The sequence below is a fragment of the Pogona vitticeps genome, chromosome 3 (genome assembly GCF_051106095.1).
Source record: "Pogona vitticeps strain Pit_001003342236 chromosome 3, PviZW2.1, whole genome shotgun sequence".
In the NCBI taxonomy this organism is placed as follows: domain Eukaryota; kingdom Metazoa; phylum Chordata; class Lepidosauria; order Squamata; family Agamidae; genus Pogona; species Pogona vitticeps.
In genome coordinates, this window is record NC_135785.1 from 165,248,257 (window position 1) to 165,261,833 (window position 13,577).

Genomic DNA, 13,577 nt, shown 5'->3' on the forward strand with positions numbered 1-13,577 from the left:
AGTTCCTAAAAAGCCCGCCGCTGCCTGAAATAATGAGACAGACATGACGGACAGAAGGGAGGACTGGCGGGAAGTGTGAATTGACAGATGACCACTCAAAGAACCAGAGTTACAGGTAAGTAACCTCTCTTTCTTCCTCGTGGTCTCTGTGAATTCACACTAATTGGTGATTAACAAGCTTACTGTACAGGTGGAGGGATGTCACGGTAAAAACGAAGACAAGATTGCACGACCGAAAGCCACATCTGACTTGGCCCATACATCCAAACAATAATAGGATGCAAATGTCGATGGAGTTGACCAAGAGGCAGCCTTGCAAATATCTGGAACAGGTACGCTTCGAAGAAAAGCCATGGAGGTGGCCACTGCCCTGGTGGAGTGAGCCTTGACATCAGAAGGCAGAGGCTTTTGGGCAAGCTGATAAGTGAGCTGTATAGTCTGCACAATCCATCGTGAGAGAGTTTTGAGGGACACCTGTGCCCCTCTATGTGGTGAATGAGGTGGTGGATGTGGAAATCAGAAACGACCTTAGGAAGGAAAGAGATGTCAGGATACAGCGTGACTTTTATCTGGGCGGATGTGATGGCTATGAGAAACAACACTTCAAAGGAGAGCAAACACTTGGAGGAAGTTGCAAAAGGTTCAAAGGGCAGCAGTGACAAGTGCCGGAGGACAGTGTGTAACAACTACTGTGGTGTTGGAGAGGGCCTGGACAGATGGAGATTAGCCCCACCCTGTAGAAACCAGTTAAACGTGGGATGCCTGAATAACAAGGCAGTATCTGAGTCCTGTGGTTGGTAAGCCACAACAGTGGGCATGTAGACCTTGATTGTAGATAATGACATGGCAGTCAAAAAGATAAGAAAGAAAGGCCAACACTGCTCGGAGGGTAGTCGGAGCCATTGGGAGATCATTCTGACAAGCAAAGTTCTGGAAAGCAAACCATTTGTAAGCATAAAGTTGATTTGTGGTCAGCTTCCTCGTATGGGTGAAGATGGTGTTTACAGAGGTGGATCCTCCAAGCTGTTAGGTGGAGGGATTGGAGGTCGGGGTGGTAAGTTTGCCCGTGATTCTTAGGTGAGCAGATGAGAAAGGCATCTTTCTCATCTGCTCACCATCCATGTGAACATTGTGAACCAAGGTTGCCTCAGCCACCAGGGGGCGATCAGAATGGCATTCGAGCGGTCCTGTCTCAATTTGACGATGGTCCACAGGAGAAGGGGTATCGGTGAGGTAAACGATGCAAATGGCCCAACTCACTATGAGAGCATCGCTGAGAGACTCTCGGCTGATGCCCGCTTTGGAAAAGTACTGGTTGCATTTTGCATTGATTGCTGTGGTGAAAATGTCTATATCGGGATGACCCCACTTGTTGCAAAGTTGGAGAAAAACGTTGTCGTCGATAGACCACTCGTGCATTTGAGAATTCAGCCTGCTGAGAAGGTTTGCTAATTGGTTGTGTTGTGTGGCAATGTGGACGGCTATAGGAAAAATGTGGTGATCCAGACATCACTCTCAAAACTGGATGGCAAGACAGAGGAGTAGAGTGTGTGTACCTCCCTGTTTGTTGATGTAGTAGTGATGTCATATTGTCCATGGTCACCTGGACTGTGGTACCCATAATGAGTGGTTCCAAAGCGCAGAATGCTTTGAAGATCACCAGCAATTCGAGGTTGTTGATGAGGAGAGTTTTTTCATAAAGGGACCAGGTGGCATGAACTCGAAGGTCCTCGCAATGTGCTGGCATTGGTTGTAAATTGAACTGCCAATTGGAGAGGTGCAAACGGTCACCCAAGGAAAAATTGGCCAGGGTGCTTCTCCAAATCTGCTGAGATGCAAGCTCAGGAGTGACTTGTAGAAGCATAGTGGGTATGTCAAGAAGCAGGTCGAATATGGATAGATACCACAATTGTAACAAGTGCATTTTCAGTCAGGCATGCTGATTAACGGATGTGGTGGAGTCCATGAAACCAAGGAGTTGTACCTGATGAGCAGTGGCCAGCACATAAGGCTGGAAGTGGCTGACAAGAGTACGTATCTTGACTGCATGTTTTCGAGGGAGAAAAGCCCTTGTGTGATGTGAGTGTAGAACCGCGCCTATGTAAGTGACTCTTTGAGAGGGAGTTAGTACTAACTTGTTGACGCTGACCTTGAGGCCCAGATCTTCCAGTAAAGAGTGACAGCAATGTCCTACAGAGCGTACGTGTGTGACTGAGCCACAAGTAACCAGTCGTCGATGTACGGAAACACCAAAATTCCTAGGGTGTGAGGGTGCGCTGCTACAGGGCCATGCATTTCATAAATACTCGTGGAGCAGTGGAGAGACTGAATGGTAGGGCGTTGAATTCGTAGGTGGTCAGACCGAGAGAGAAGCAAAGAAATTTGCAGTGGTCCTGTCTGATGGTGATATGAAAATAGGTGTCGCTCAGGTCACAGGACAGTGTTAGTATCGTGGGTCTTGTACAGATTCTCGACTCTGCTAAAGATCTGAGGTACTGAAGATGGTTTGGCCCAAGACTGCTTAATAAGCTTGAGCAGCAACAGAATGAACCCCATATGAAGTGGGGGTGTCTGATCCTCATCGACATCCTCATATACCTTGTCAGATTCAGATTGGGTTGGCTGCCGGACCTCAAGGTCCATGGCCATATAGAGAACTAATTGAGAATAGGAGGAGAAATCCTCCGATGGTGATGGAGGGTTAGCATCAGCTACATCGTAATCGGGAGTCAGAAGATTGGAGGGTGATTCTTGTAAGGCCATGGAATCAGAGGACTCCGAGTCCGAAGAATGCGCTGGTGAAGGCGAGGAACCCTGCTGATATGAAGAGGTTGGCGTATCAGGAGGGGCATCTGGTTGGTGGCGCTTAGAAGCCACAGCACCGCGCTTGCCAGGTATCGATTGGATGGAAAGATCTGGCTTACGCTTCTGAGGGTTCTCAGAGTCCACGGTACCAGGCGGAGGTCCACTATAAGCCGTGGTGACTTGTAAGGATGATGAGTGGTCCTGAGAAAGAGCAGCTGTATCAGCCTGTAGTATAGAGGGCTTGGCCGACAGCTTTGGTTTCTTAGGTATCAAAGTCAATGGAGCCGGGGCAGCTGAAGCATGCCGTTTGTGAGTTTTCTTATGGAGCTTTGGTGCCGAAGCGGGAGAAACACTTCATTGTCTGATGACTGGTCATAGTAGTAGCTCCAATTGTATCGAGGAGGCAAGGGGGACTCCGAAGAGTCTGAAAGATAACAGAATGCATACTGAAAACGCTTGGGTTCGACATAACATTTGGTATCATGCTGCCAATACTAGTGCGGACTATGTCGATACAGTTTAGGTGGCGGTTCATAGTAGACAGGAGGTTCATAAACGGTAACTCGTTTGGCCCGGTGATATCGAGCCCAAGAGCCTCGTGATACCAACAGTCCCAAAAGTATCGGGGGCTGTGAGAGAACAGTATCGGAACGGCCGGTGTCCTCAATGTGGTGGAGTTTAGCCTTCTTCTGCAAAGGAACTGGGATCAACATGAACAGATATTAATCCAGACTCACACCCGGACACAGAGAAACCCAAAGATTTGGGGCTCAAAGGCTGAATAAGGCAGTACAGTAAAAATACCAATCGGTTTCAGAGTAGTTTTCTGTGTCGGGGTTGATTGTGACGTTGATCCGGGGGACTTTGACTTAGGCAATTTTGGCTTATATTTAGGAGTCAGTAACGGGGAATTAGTAACTAAAGAAACCGGTGGCGGTTTTGAAGCCTGAGTCTCATCCATCTTGGATGGTGGACGAAGAGATTGCTCCCACAAGAAAGATTTAAAGTGTTACTGACGGAGCTTGATGGCTTGTTTAGTAAAGTTTTTACAATAGGAGCAGGTGGCTGGCTGGTGCGATTCTCCCAAACAAAAAAGACAAGAATTGTGGCCATCAGAAATAGGCAACTTATTAGTGCACAAAGTGAACCTCTTAAACAGCCCTGTCAGGGCCATAAAAGGCAGGAAGGGAGGGTGAAGGGGGGCAGATTACAGAAAAAAGTGGTAAAACAACCGAAAATCACAAAGGAGTAACGAAAATAGTATTACAGAACAGTTTATTTCTAAATAAGAACAAGACATATTATGCCTCCTCAGGAAAAAGAAACAATCTGTGTGAATGGAGGGCTCAGAAGAAGATGAGACCTCAGCGGCAGCAAAAAAGAACTGAGGTAATCACCACGACAGGCAGGCCACATGTACTGGGGAGGCAGACCTAGCAAACACATGTTTGAGCTCTAGAATATTCCAGAGACCTCTGAACAAGCGCAGATTAAACCTATTAGTGTGCATTTACAGAGACCATGAAGAAGAAACAAGGTTCAAAACAAGTAAATTTTCCTGAATACAAAGCAAGTGAATAGAGGAAATGATGTTAAATAAGGCTAAAGCCGCCCAGAGTAATTAATGGCTTAACCACTAGTTGGGTAGGGTAAAAATTTAAATACTGAAAATAAATAAAACTAAATTCAGCTAATACTATCAACTAGAGAAGACTTAATGGATCAATGGGATTTGTAAGTCAACATTTATGTAATATCTGCCAATTCCATGGATCGACTTTTGTCGGAACTAAAAAAAAAACAACCCACTGGATTTAGCTGATAGTCTCACTGCACTGAACAAAGCACTGACATAGCAGATCTTTGTCTCTCTTCAATTGATATCCTGGAAAATTAAAGCATCCATTTCCCCATATATGCCTTTAAAGCACCTTTGGGTGTATCTAAACAATGTAAACTAGTGAAACAGAAGTAGTCAGTGGCTTGTTTTCCAATTTCTGCTAGACTGCTTAGTCCCTGCTGAAATTCTTGCTAATACGTGTTTAATGAGTCAGATTTTATCTGATTCAGCAACGTATTATGTTTTAAGCAACAGTAGGTACATAACTCAAGCCATTTTTTCTAGGACCCACAAGTCAAGGAATACATAGCATATGCAGCTTGTGTTGAACAGAGCACACACAATGGCAGATTAGATTTCTGCAAAACAGGTATGCCATAAAGACCTCCTACTCTGATAGACATAAATGATTGTGGACATCACTGACAAATAGGAGCTGTGTTACTTTCAACACCAATAAAGCTGTTTAGCAAATAAACTGTTTGGCGGATGTTGTTAAGAAGCCAGAACATTTAGAAACTATGGTTAACAAAAACAAGCTTCTCTTCAAGTCATTTGCCAAGTGTGTATCTTCTCAAAAAGTTTTTAAAACCTGTTTTCATGGAAGTCCATGGTGTGGCAGGTTGTATGATTGTGAGACTTCTAACCATGAAGAACTGAGTTCAAATATTTGCTCTGCCATGTAACTTGCTGGGTGGCCTTGAGCCAGTTGCATAATATGCACTCAAACTCACATCCACATAGCCTAAGGTACCTCGCAGGATTCCTGAAAAAACAAACTAGGGATCCTTTGTTCTTGCTTCTTCCCCTCCCTCAGCCAACAGAAGTTACGCATAATTGGAAAGCATGTGCCAAAAAAAGGTCACTGTCCTAATTTTAACTCTGCATTTCACTTGAGCCAAAGACACATCTGAACAGAACAACTAAGACACAGTGGACAATGAGTTGTCTAGCCCAATCTGGAGTCACAGGAGCCTCCTTACCTGACCTGTATCTGTTCCGCAAGCAAAACACTCTAAACTGATCAGGTGAAGACTCCTTTAGGAAATCCTAAGACAAGGGGGAAATAAGGACAAATAAACTCTATGAACAGTTGCGATGAGATCAAGAAAAACATGATCCACCGTTTGAAAAGGCCTCCAGAATCCTAGGTTTGACAGTAAAAGGTAGCACACTTTCTGTCTTCCTAATTTTGCCAGCACATCAAAACTTCCACATTTTAAAAAAGATTTTAGTCCTATAGTCAGGTTATATTTTCCATGGTTAGAAGGAATTGTTTCAGCTCCACCCTACCCCATTTCTGGTGCTGTCAATCTCCTAGGTATAAAGAGTGAATAGGCTGAAGAGGAGAACTTCTGCTACCCACGAGGGCTCTTCACGAGTTGGGGCTTTGATTTTCATGGATGAAGGCAGCTCTCTTCTTCAGACTTATCACTCTCCATGCACAGGAAGACAACAGCAATGGGAACAAGAGGGAGGCAAGGCTGGAGTGCTCCTCTCCAGCCGTGAAGACTTCCAACAGAGCGAGAACGCCTGAATGGGGTTCTGTAATCAACGACAGTAGTCCTTCCTACCGCCAGAGCGATAGACCTGTATGGGGAATTTAGTGCACTGACAAGGAACTTTGGGCTTTCATTCCAACACAACGAAAGCAAGTTTCTAGTTCTCAAGACTGCAGAAATATTTGAACGCAGAGGCAGTCAGTGATCAGGGACTGAAGATAAAACATCATGCATAACCTACAGACCACCACCACCATGCATTTCCCCAGCGGTATACTCCCTATTGCCTCGTATCACTTTTCCTCCCAATATGCATTTTGCACTTTCCAAAATTAAAAATAAAATCTAATTTCTCCCAAAATGCAGAAACCCCATGCTTGGTTTAGCCACCCCTGCTGCAAGAGCAAACAGCCAGGCAGTGTGCACCAGAGCACGCTTGCTCATGCTTAACAAACCAGGTTTCCTACATTGGCCTGTCCTGTTCTGTAGTTACAATACCTTAATTAAGTTACAATACCTTAATTGTAATGTAGTTTTTGAGAGATTTTGACATTTTTTCATTTCCTTTAACATGCAGGTGTCCTAAATGATAAAAGGAAGTTGATTTTTTTTCACAATAAACAAAGAGGTGAGTTAGAAAAATATATGTTTTTAGAATATACGCTAAAAACAAATATGAAATCAGAGCTATTTCAATAGTCATTTTACATTTCTTGCTGTGCAATCAATGAATAATTCAAAGTAGTACAAATACAATTATTTTAAACACTGATCTCTTTCTTTAAATGGACCACTTATCTGCCCCACAATCAATTTCTGTTTAAAAACTTTGCAATTTATATTGGAGCGTAATAATCAAAACTGCATTATTGTTGTTTGTTTTCAGAGATGCTGAAACACATGTGAAACAATACTAAATTCTTGCTGTTACGTGCTGTCAAGTTGGAATGACTCTTAACAGGGCTTTCAAATTAAGAGAGATGTTTAAGGAGTGGCTTTACCAGCAATACACCTCAAGTGAACTTCCAGAGTTGGGCAGGGATTCAAACCCAGGCCTTCTGCGTCTTAGTCCATCATTCTATCAACTACACCACACTGGGTATCCAATACTCACCTAGTAAACCAAAATTACCACTGAATGTTAGAAGGATATGCCAAGTTCTGTATTTCTCTCTATCAGTAGTTCACTCCCTGTGTAAGTAGCGCATCAGAAATAGTGCCTCAGAAATAACTTATGGTGTCCTAACTCTCATGCTATTGACAGGACTTGGTAGAATAAGGGTGAAGCTAAAAAAAATGGGCTTCTGCCCTGACACAATCCTTTGCAAATGTGAAGAGAACAAACAGTGTATCCTGAGCCCCTCAACAGGTACTATGGAAGACTTGATGCTAGCTGCCCCACATGCTCTCAACATTGCCTGTTACTGGGTGAAAACTAACCAATAGATTTATTAATTGTACTGTTGTGCTTCTGACATGAACAAAGAAAGAATCCTACTGACTAGAATCTTCCTCTCACCCATTTTTAAATTAAAAAACTTCACAGGAAGCTGCCTTACATCACTGGTCAATTTAGCAGAATACTGTGCATGTGAGAGGGTGGAGAAGCTGAGAGGGCTGGGATCTCAGCCATGAAGAGCCCAATAATAGTCATTTCTGACCATCTCCCCCCCCCCCCCCCGCTGCCACCTTTTCAAAAGTAAGGAAATGCCCAGAAATTACTATTATTGGACTCCTTGTGGCACTTCCAGTCTTGTTTAGCAAAAACTGAAAATGGAGCAGAATATCTCAGTTTCTGGCTAAAGAGGTCTTCTTCCTCCCCATATTTTACACGGTGGGATTCCTTGGGAACATTAGGGACCCAAAAGTGCACCTGAGACCTAGTGGTCTACACCGAGTAGCTAGGGGATTTCCAGCATGTCTGATGAAAGTACTTCGTAGACTAACATGGAGACAGCAGGGACTGAGCCAACAAACGTTGGCAGGCAAGCACAGGCTTTGCCACTGACCCGCAACTCTTCCCACTGTGCTCATTAGCTGATGAACAAATGCTTAAGAACATAGACAGGGACCTTGGGCCAGGTCAGGTTATTGGTCCATCTCAGCCAGCATCGTCTCCTCTCGTGGGCAGTAGTCCTCCAGGCCATTCCTCTTTCAGGAGAGTTTTCTTCATAAATTGGTACCAACCAAACTGCAGGTGTCAAGAATTTGGCACCTTTCGCACACAAAACATGGGTCCATAGGTCCCTTCCCCCAAAGTGCACAATCCTGCAAGAATGTCCAATACCTGCCTCCGAAAAATCCCAACAAAACTACAACGTTCTGAAAATCTCAGAGGAGGCAGAGAGCAGTAATGTAAGCCATTGAAACAAGTTTTCAAATAGCTAATCAGGGCAAACAGTTAAGAATATACTGCTCTTCCTCATTCACTAAGCACAGAGCATCATTTACAGGATTTCACTTTGCTTGTGCCATCAGGTAACCCCTTATGAGAAAGCTTTGAGATTTATTTTACCCCATTTGTCTCACTTTTCCAACAAGAAGGCTTTTCCAGAGGTGCAAACACCACTGAAACCACTGAACCCTGCGCATGGACCAGTAATGGGGAAACCACAGCCCTTCGGATGTCACTGGACACCAACTCCAGTCAACCCCAAACAAAATGCTACCAAAATACCACAAAAGCATGCAAGCTTTTGAGTTCTCCAGAATTAAGAACCATCTGGAGAAGCAGATGGGATAAAGAAACAGCAAAGTCCAAAAACCAAGCCAGACATTCTGGAAGTTGTGAAGTGGAGAAGTTGTGTGTGGAGAAGCTTATAGAGTTCGCTGAGCACAATGAAAGATTAAAATGCAATTTTATCCTTCAGGATATTATTGAACGGGGGGAAAATGAAAGGTATCACCAGCTCTTGCATTTGATTCATGAGCAGGATATCATTAACGGGCTTGCCAAAACTCTTATTTGTGTTATGGAACATAAGATATTGTCTGAAACTGAGTAATCGACTGTGAATAATTCACATTAATTTATGGAATTCTTTTTTTTAAAAACCCAGCAATTAATGAATGCAACATACTGGCTTTTGCAACAGTTCCACTGCCAGATAAAAATAAATAAATTACCTTGAGTCAAGGAACTGACATAGAACAAGAATGCTACTTTGGAAATATGTATATCGTTTTATAAGCATGCAAAAGAAGAAGCTTATGGAAGCTGGCTGCAAAAACTCTCCCTCACAGAAGGATTTTGAATATCCATCATTCTGATTAAACACATAAAGGCATTGAAGAAACAATGAAAACTATCCATCTGGAATAGTCTGTGCATTCTGCAAAATTAGCAAAAATGGTCTGAATATTGCTAAACAATTTCCATAACTGGCACATTTATTTGCTTCATCCCACTGAAGAAAAGGTACAACTGAGATACTTAATATAGCTGATTTGTTCACAAACCCAGAAGCTTTAAACACACACACACACACATTAAAAAATGAGAAGTAGGTACTTCTTTTTCAAAAAAAAATCATGCCTTATTTTATAAATGTACTTTGGAGCATTCTCTCTACATTGTCACTATGAAGAAAACAATGTTCAGTAATAAAATAATGCTCTTCAGGACCTTAAAGAGAAAGTCTCATTACTCTCTGCGATGGACAGACACGCTCTGGAAAAAATGGAGGTACCCTGTTCTTCTAACACCCACATGACACAAAGAGTGGCTATCTAATTCCTGTTAGGGAAGAGACCATAGCGCCGAACCTGTCCTTACTTTAATGGCCTTCAGATAACTTAGTCAAACATTACACACCTCATGTAAAAGCTGTTAAAAATATCTCACTGTGAATGCTCTGCATGATAGCTTGAATCATCATCACCATCATCATCTTAGAACTGCAGAACTTATAAGGGATTCTGCGGATCATCAAGTCCAGTCCCTGTTAAGGGGACACAGTGGGGAATCCAACTCCCAACTTCTGGCTCCGCACCTCAACCATCCCCATGAATAACTGGGAGTGCATGCCAGGAACTTCCCTGCCTCCTCCCCTCCTTGATCTTCTCCATATCTCTTTAGGGGGTAGAGGGTCCCCATGAACAATGAGAAGGCTACAATGGAAAGGGCCCAGATCAGACAAAGACTAGTACCACAGCCCAGCCCACACGATACACTGAGGATCCCCAAATATTTCTTTGGAATTAGGAAGTACTGGGGGGTTAATAAGAGATGAGAACGTTCTCTCAATCAAGCTTCATTCTATTCACAGACATCAGGATCCAAGCTAATGTTTGTACCGGGCTCATGGATAAGTCAATCCAACTGTATGGATCACCTCTGCCTTTCCCTGGCAGGAAATGGCTTTCTGGCCTTCCAAAATACTGATGTGACTCATATGAAAACTCACACCACCATACTGTGGAGCACAGAAAGAAACAAGCAATTTTGTTGGGCTCATCCATGCCTCTTGCGTCCCTAGCTTAGTGGGTTAGACATCTGGCAATGGAACTGGAGGCTGGGAGTTAGATTCCCCATTATGCCCCTCAGAAGAAGAGTGGATAGCCTTGGGCAAGCTGCCCAGTCCTATAGCATCCTCAGAAGAAAGGGTGCTATAGGACACCACTTCTGAGTACTTTACATATAGAAGATCCTGGAAAGGGTTGCCATTAAGTCAGAAGCAACTTGACAGCACATTAAAAAGATAAACAAAAACACATCTTAATGCTTATTTATTTATTTATTTTCCTTAAATTTGTTCTCTTTAAAAATTCTATTTTGATAGCACCATAACTGTATGGAAATCCCAGTTCCAAAATCAGTTCAATACTACTAAAATGTAAAGGGAGTTGCAACTTACCAGAATGTAGAAAATAATTTCCCCATTGCTCACACTGATGATAAGCTTCACACTGAGCTATTTCGTTCTCATGATGGGGAAAGGCAAGATCGATTCCACCAGTGTGGATATCCAGATGTTCTCCAAACACTAAACTGTAACAATAATGTTCAGTGATTTAAAAACACAACAACAGAAAGAGGAGGAAGACACCCATCACAATCATGGCAATGTTAGGAAAGGTGGGACCTAACAGGATTGAAAACTCCCAACTCCTGCCTCTGAATGAGAGTCAATGTTGAAACTGAGTCAAACCATGGCAGCAATTGGCTAAGATTATCACATACCAAGTGTGAAACCTATTCACTTTAAATGTAGGCCTTCTGGACATGTGAACTACAAAATTTATCTGTGGGACAGACTGAAGAACATTACTGACTACACCAATTGTAACCAAAACACATTTTTTCACGTATTTGTTCTATCATCTGAATGAACTATATTGTTTTTAAAGAAAGATGCACCTATACAAGTGGACTGGCCATTGAAGATTGTTGTACTTATATTTCGTGCACTGAAACAGAATGATAAAGGTGGTTTATTAATTTGTTCCAATCTCATGCCAAACCTAAGGAGTAACTAGTTAACAAAAGCAGCATGTGTGGTTTATTTCCATGTTGTAATACAACAGAGGGCAGAGCAAGAAGAACCACATCAAGGTGTCACATATTTCCGCAAATATAATCTCTCTTTCAGAGATTACATACACCAGAGGTGGGCAAAGATCTGGCCTTCAAGGCTGTTTCATACCTATTAGAGTATGATCTAGAATATGGGAGGGTGAAGGAGATGATGGTAAAATGGGCACAAAACTTTGGCTGTAATACTGATATTGATGACTGGACAAAAATGGGGAAAGATAACTTATAAAATGATTAAACCAGAGAGAAAACATCCTTAAAATGTTTCACAGATGGCATTTTGGTAAAATTGGCAAAAATTTCAGAAGGGAAAAAAAAATCCAGGGACTTAGTATCATGTATGGTGGTCATGTGAAAAAGCAAAAACATTTTGGTTACATTTTTGGGAAATGTCACAAGAAATCGTTCGGCAAAAACTAAGTTTTAAACCTGAAATGTTATTATTGACTATATTGGCAGAAATTATTGATAAGAAAATAAATTATAGTCTACTGTATATATTTACTGCAGCTAGATTACTCTGGGCCCAAAAACGGAAGAATGGAGATACCAACAATGGATGAGCTACTAAACAAGCTATTAATTTTTGGTTTTTTGTTTGGTTGGCTTTTGTGTGTGTGGCTTTTTTCCATTTTTTTTTTTGTGGCTCAACCTGTCCCAGGAGGATCCCTGGGAAGGAAGATGACCCCTAGCCCTGCCAAATTTCCCAACTTCTGATTTATACACCGGTGTTATCTCATGAAGGCACATATAAAATATGTCACAAGTATTCAGTGTACCACTTGTTTCGGAAGAATTAAACAGCAGCGTGGACTGGATAACAAGATGCCAAAACACCAGAAGAACAAGTTGCAATGGTGTGTGGAAGCACACAGAAGGAAATAAGACAGCTACGTGCATTCGTCTCCCTTCTGCACATTTAAAAAGACTGTACCGTTCAGGGCTTTTTTATTGGATGCTGCAAGTTTACTGTTTGCCTCTAGATGGCTCTAGTGTCACTTTCAAGCAGTCTAATTTTAGTCCTAGGAGTTCAAGGGAGACTTTTCACAAACTGGTAACACAGCCTCGTTCAAGTTCAAGTATCCAGGGCGTCAGAGAAGAAAGCAGGACTAAACAAGGAAGTTCACATTATTTAATTCATAAGCCAATCTCTCTACAGTCCACATCAATGACTGAAATCCTGCTGACTGGCAATACGTAACTTTCAGCCCACATCACTCTCATTTAGCTAATTCTGGCTAACACCTCTGGTTCTGGCTCTATGGATGCACACTTTTTTTTATCTTTTTTTTCCTTTTTTTCACACCAGAAGCACTTTAATTAGCCCAATTTTAATTCTGCTTCCAGATTGGAACACCTTTAGCAGCTAAACTGTGCACAGAGAACAAAAAGGTATATTCCTAGCCTTGTCCGTCACCATATTTACAGTACTGTCCTACCACTCAGATAATGGCCTCTTTTCACACGGACCCTATTTATTAATACTACAGACAAAATAGACTACAGTTCCCAGAATCCCAAACTGACAATGCTGACTAAGAAATTCTGGGAGGTGTGGTTCAAAAAACCAAATTTTTCAAGTTCTGAAGATAGCATATGGAATGGATTGACTATTTAATTCAGTGTTAATTGAACATTGCTTTAAAAAAGAAAAAGAAAGGCTGTCAGCATTCCCCCCTCCCCGTTTCTATTATGCTCTTGCAGATTGCCTACAAGCACACTACAAACCAGTTTAGCAATCACTAATAGCACAACTAAGTGCATTTCACCACCCGTCAGGGTATCTGCTCACCTAATACTATTGTTCCACACAGTGTAACCAGTGGCAAACCTCAACAAATCAATAAAAATTGCAGGCATCAGTTTGCCACCATTCCATTTAGAAGAGTTCATT

At 42.3% G+C, this 13,577-nt stretch overlaps 1 protein-coding gene across 6 annotated transcripts in view; it reads right to left on the reverse strand.

The window, feature by feature from the left end:
- CARS2 (cysteinyl-tRNA synthetase 2, mitochondrial) overlaps positions 1-13,577 on the reverse strand; it is a 50,917-nt gene that overhangs the window by 16,401 nt on the left and 20,939 nt on the right. For all 6 annotated transcript variants that reach the window (XM_072994616.2, XM_020794309.3, XM_078391427.1 and 3 more), the window contains 3 exons: positions 11,004-11,137; positions 6,665-6,729; positions 5,629-5,695 (listed from right to left, as the gene is read on the reverse strand). In XM_072994616.2, the coding sequence (XP_072850717.2) occupies positions 5,629-5,695; positions 6,665-6,729; positions 11,004-11,137 (266 nt within the window). The remainder of the gene's footprint in view (positions 1-5,628; positions 5,696-6,664; positions 6,730-11,003; positions 11,138-13,577) is intronic.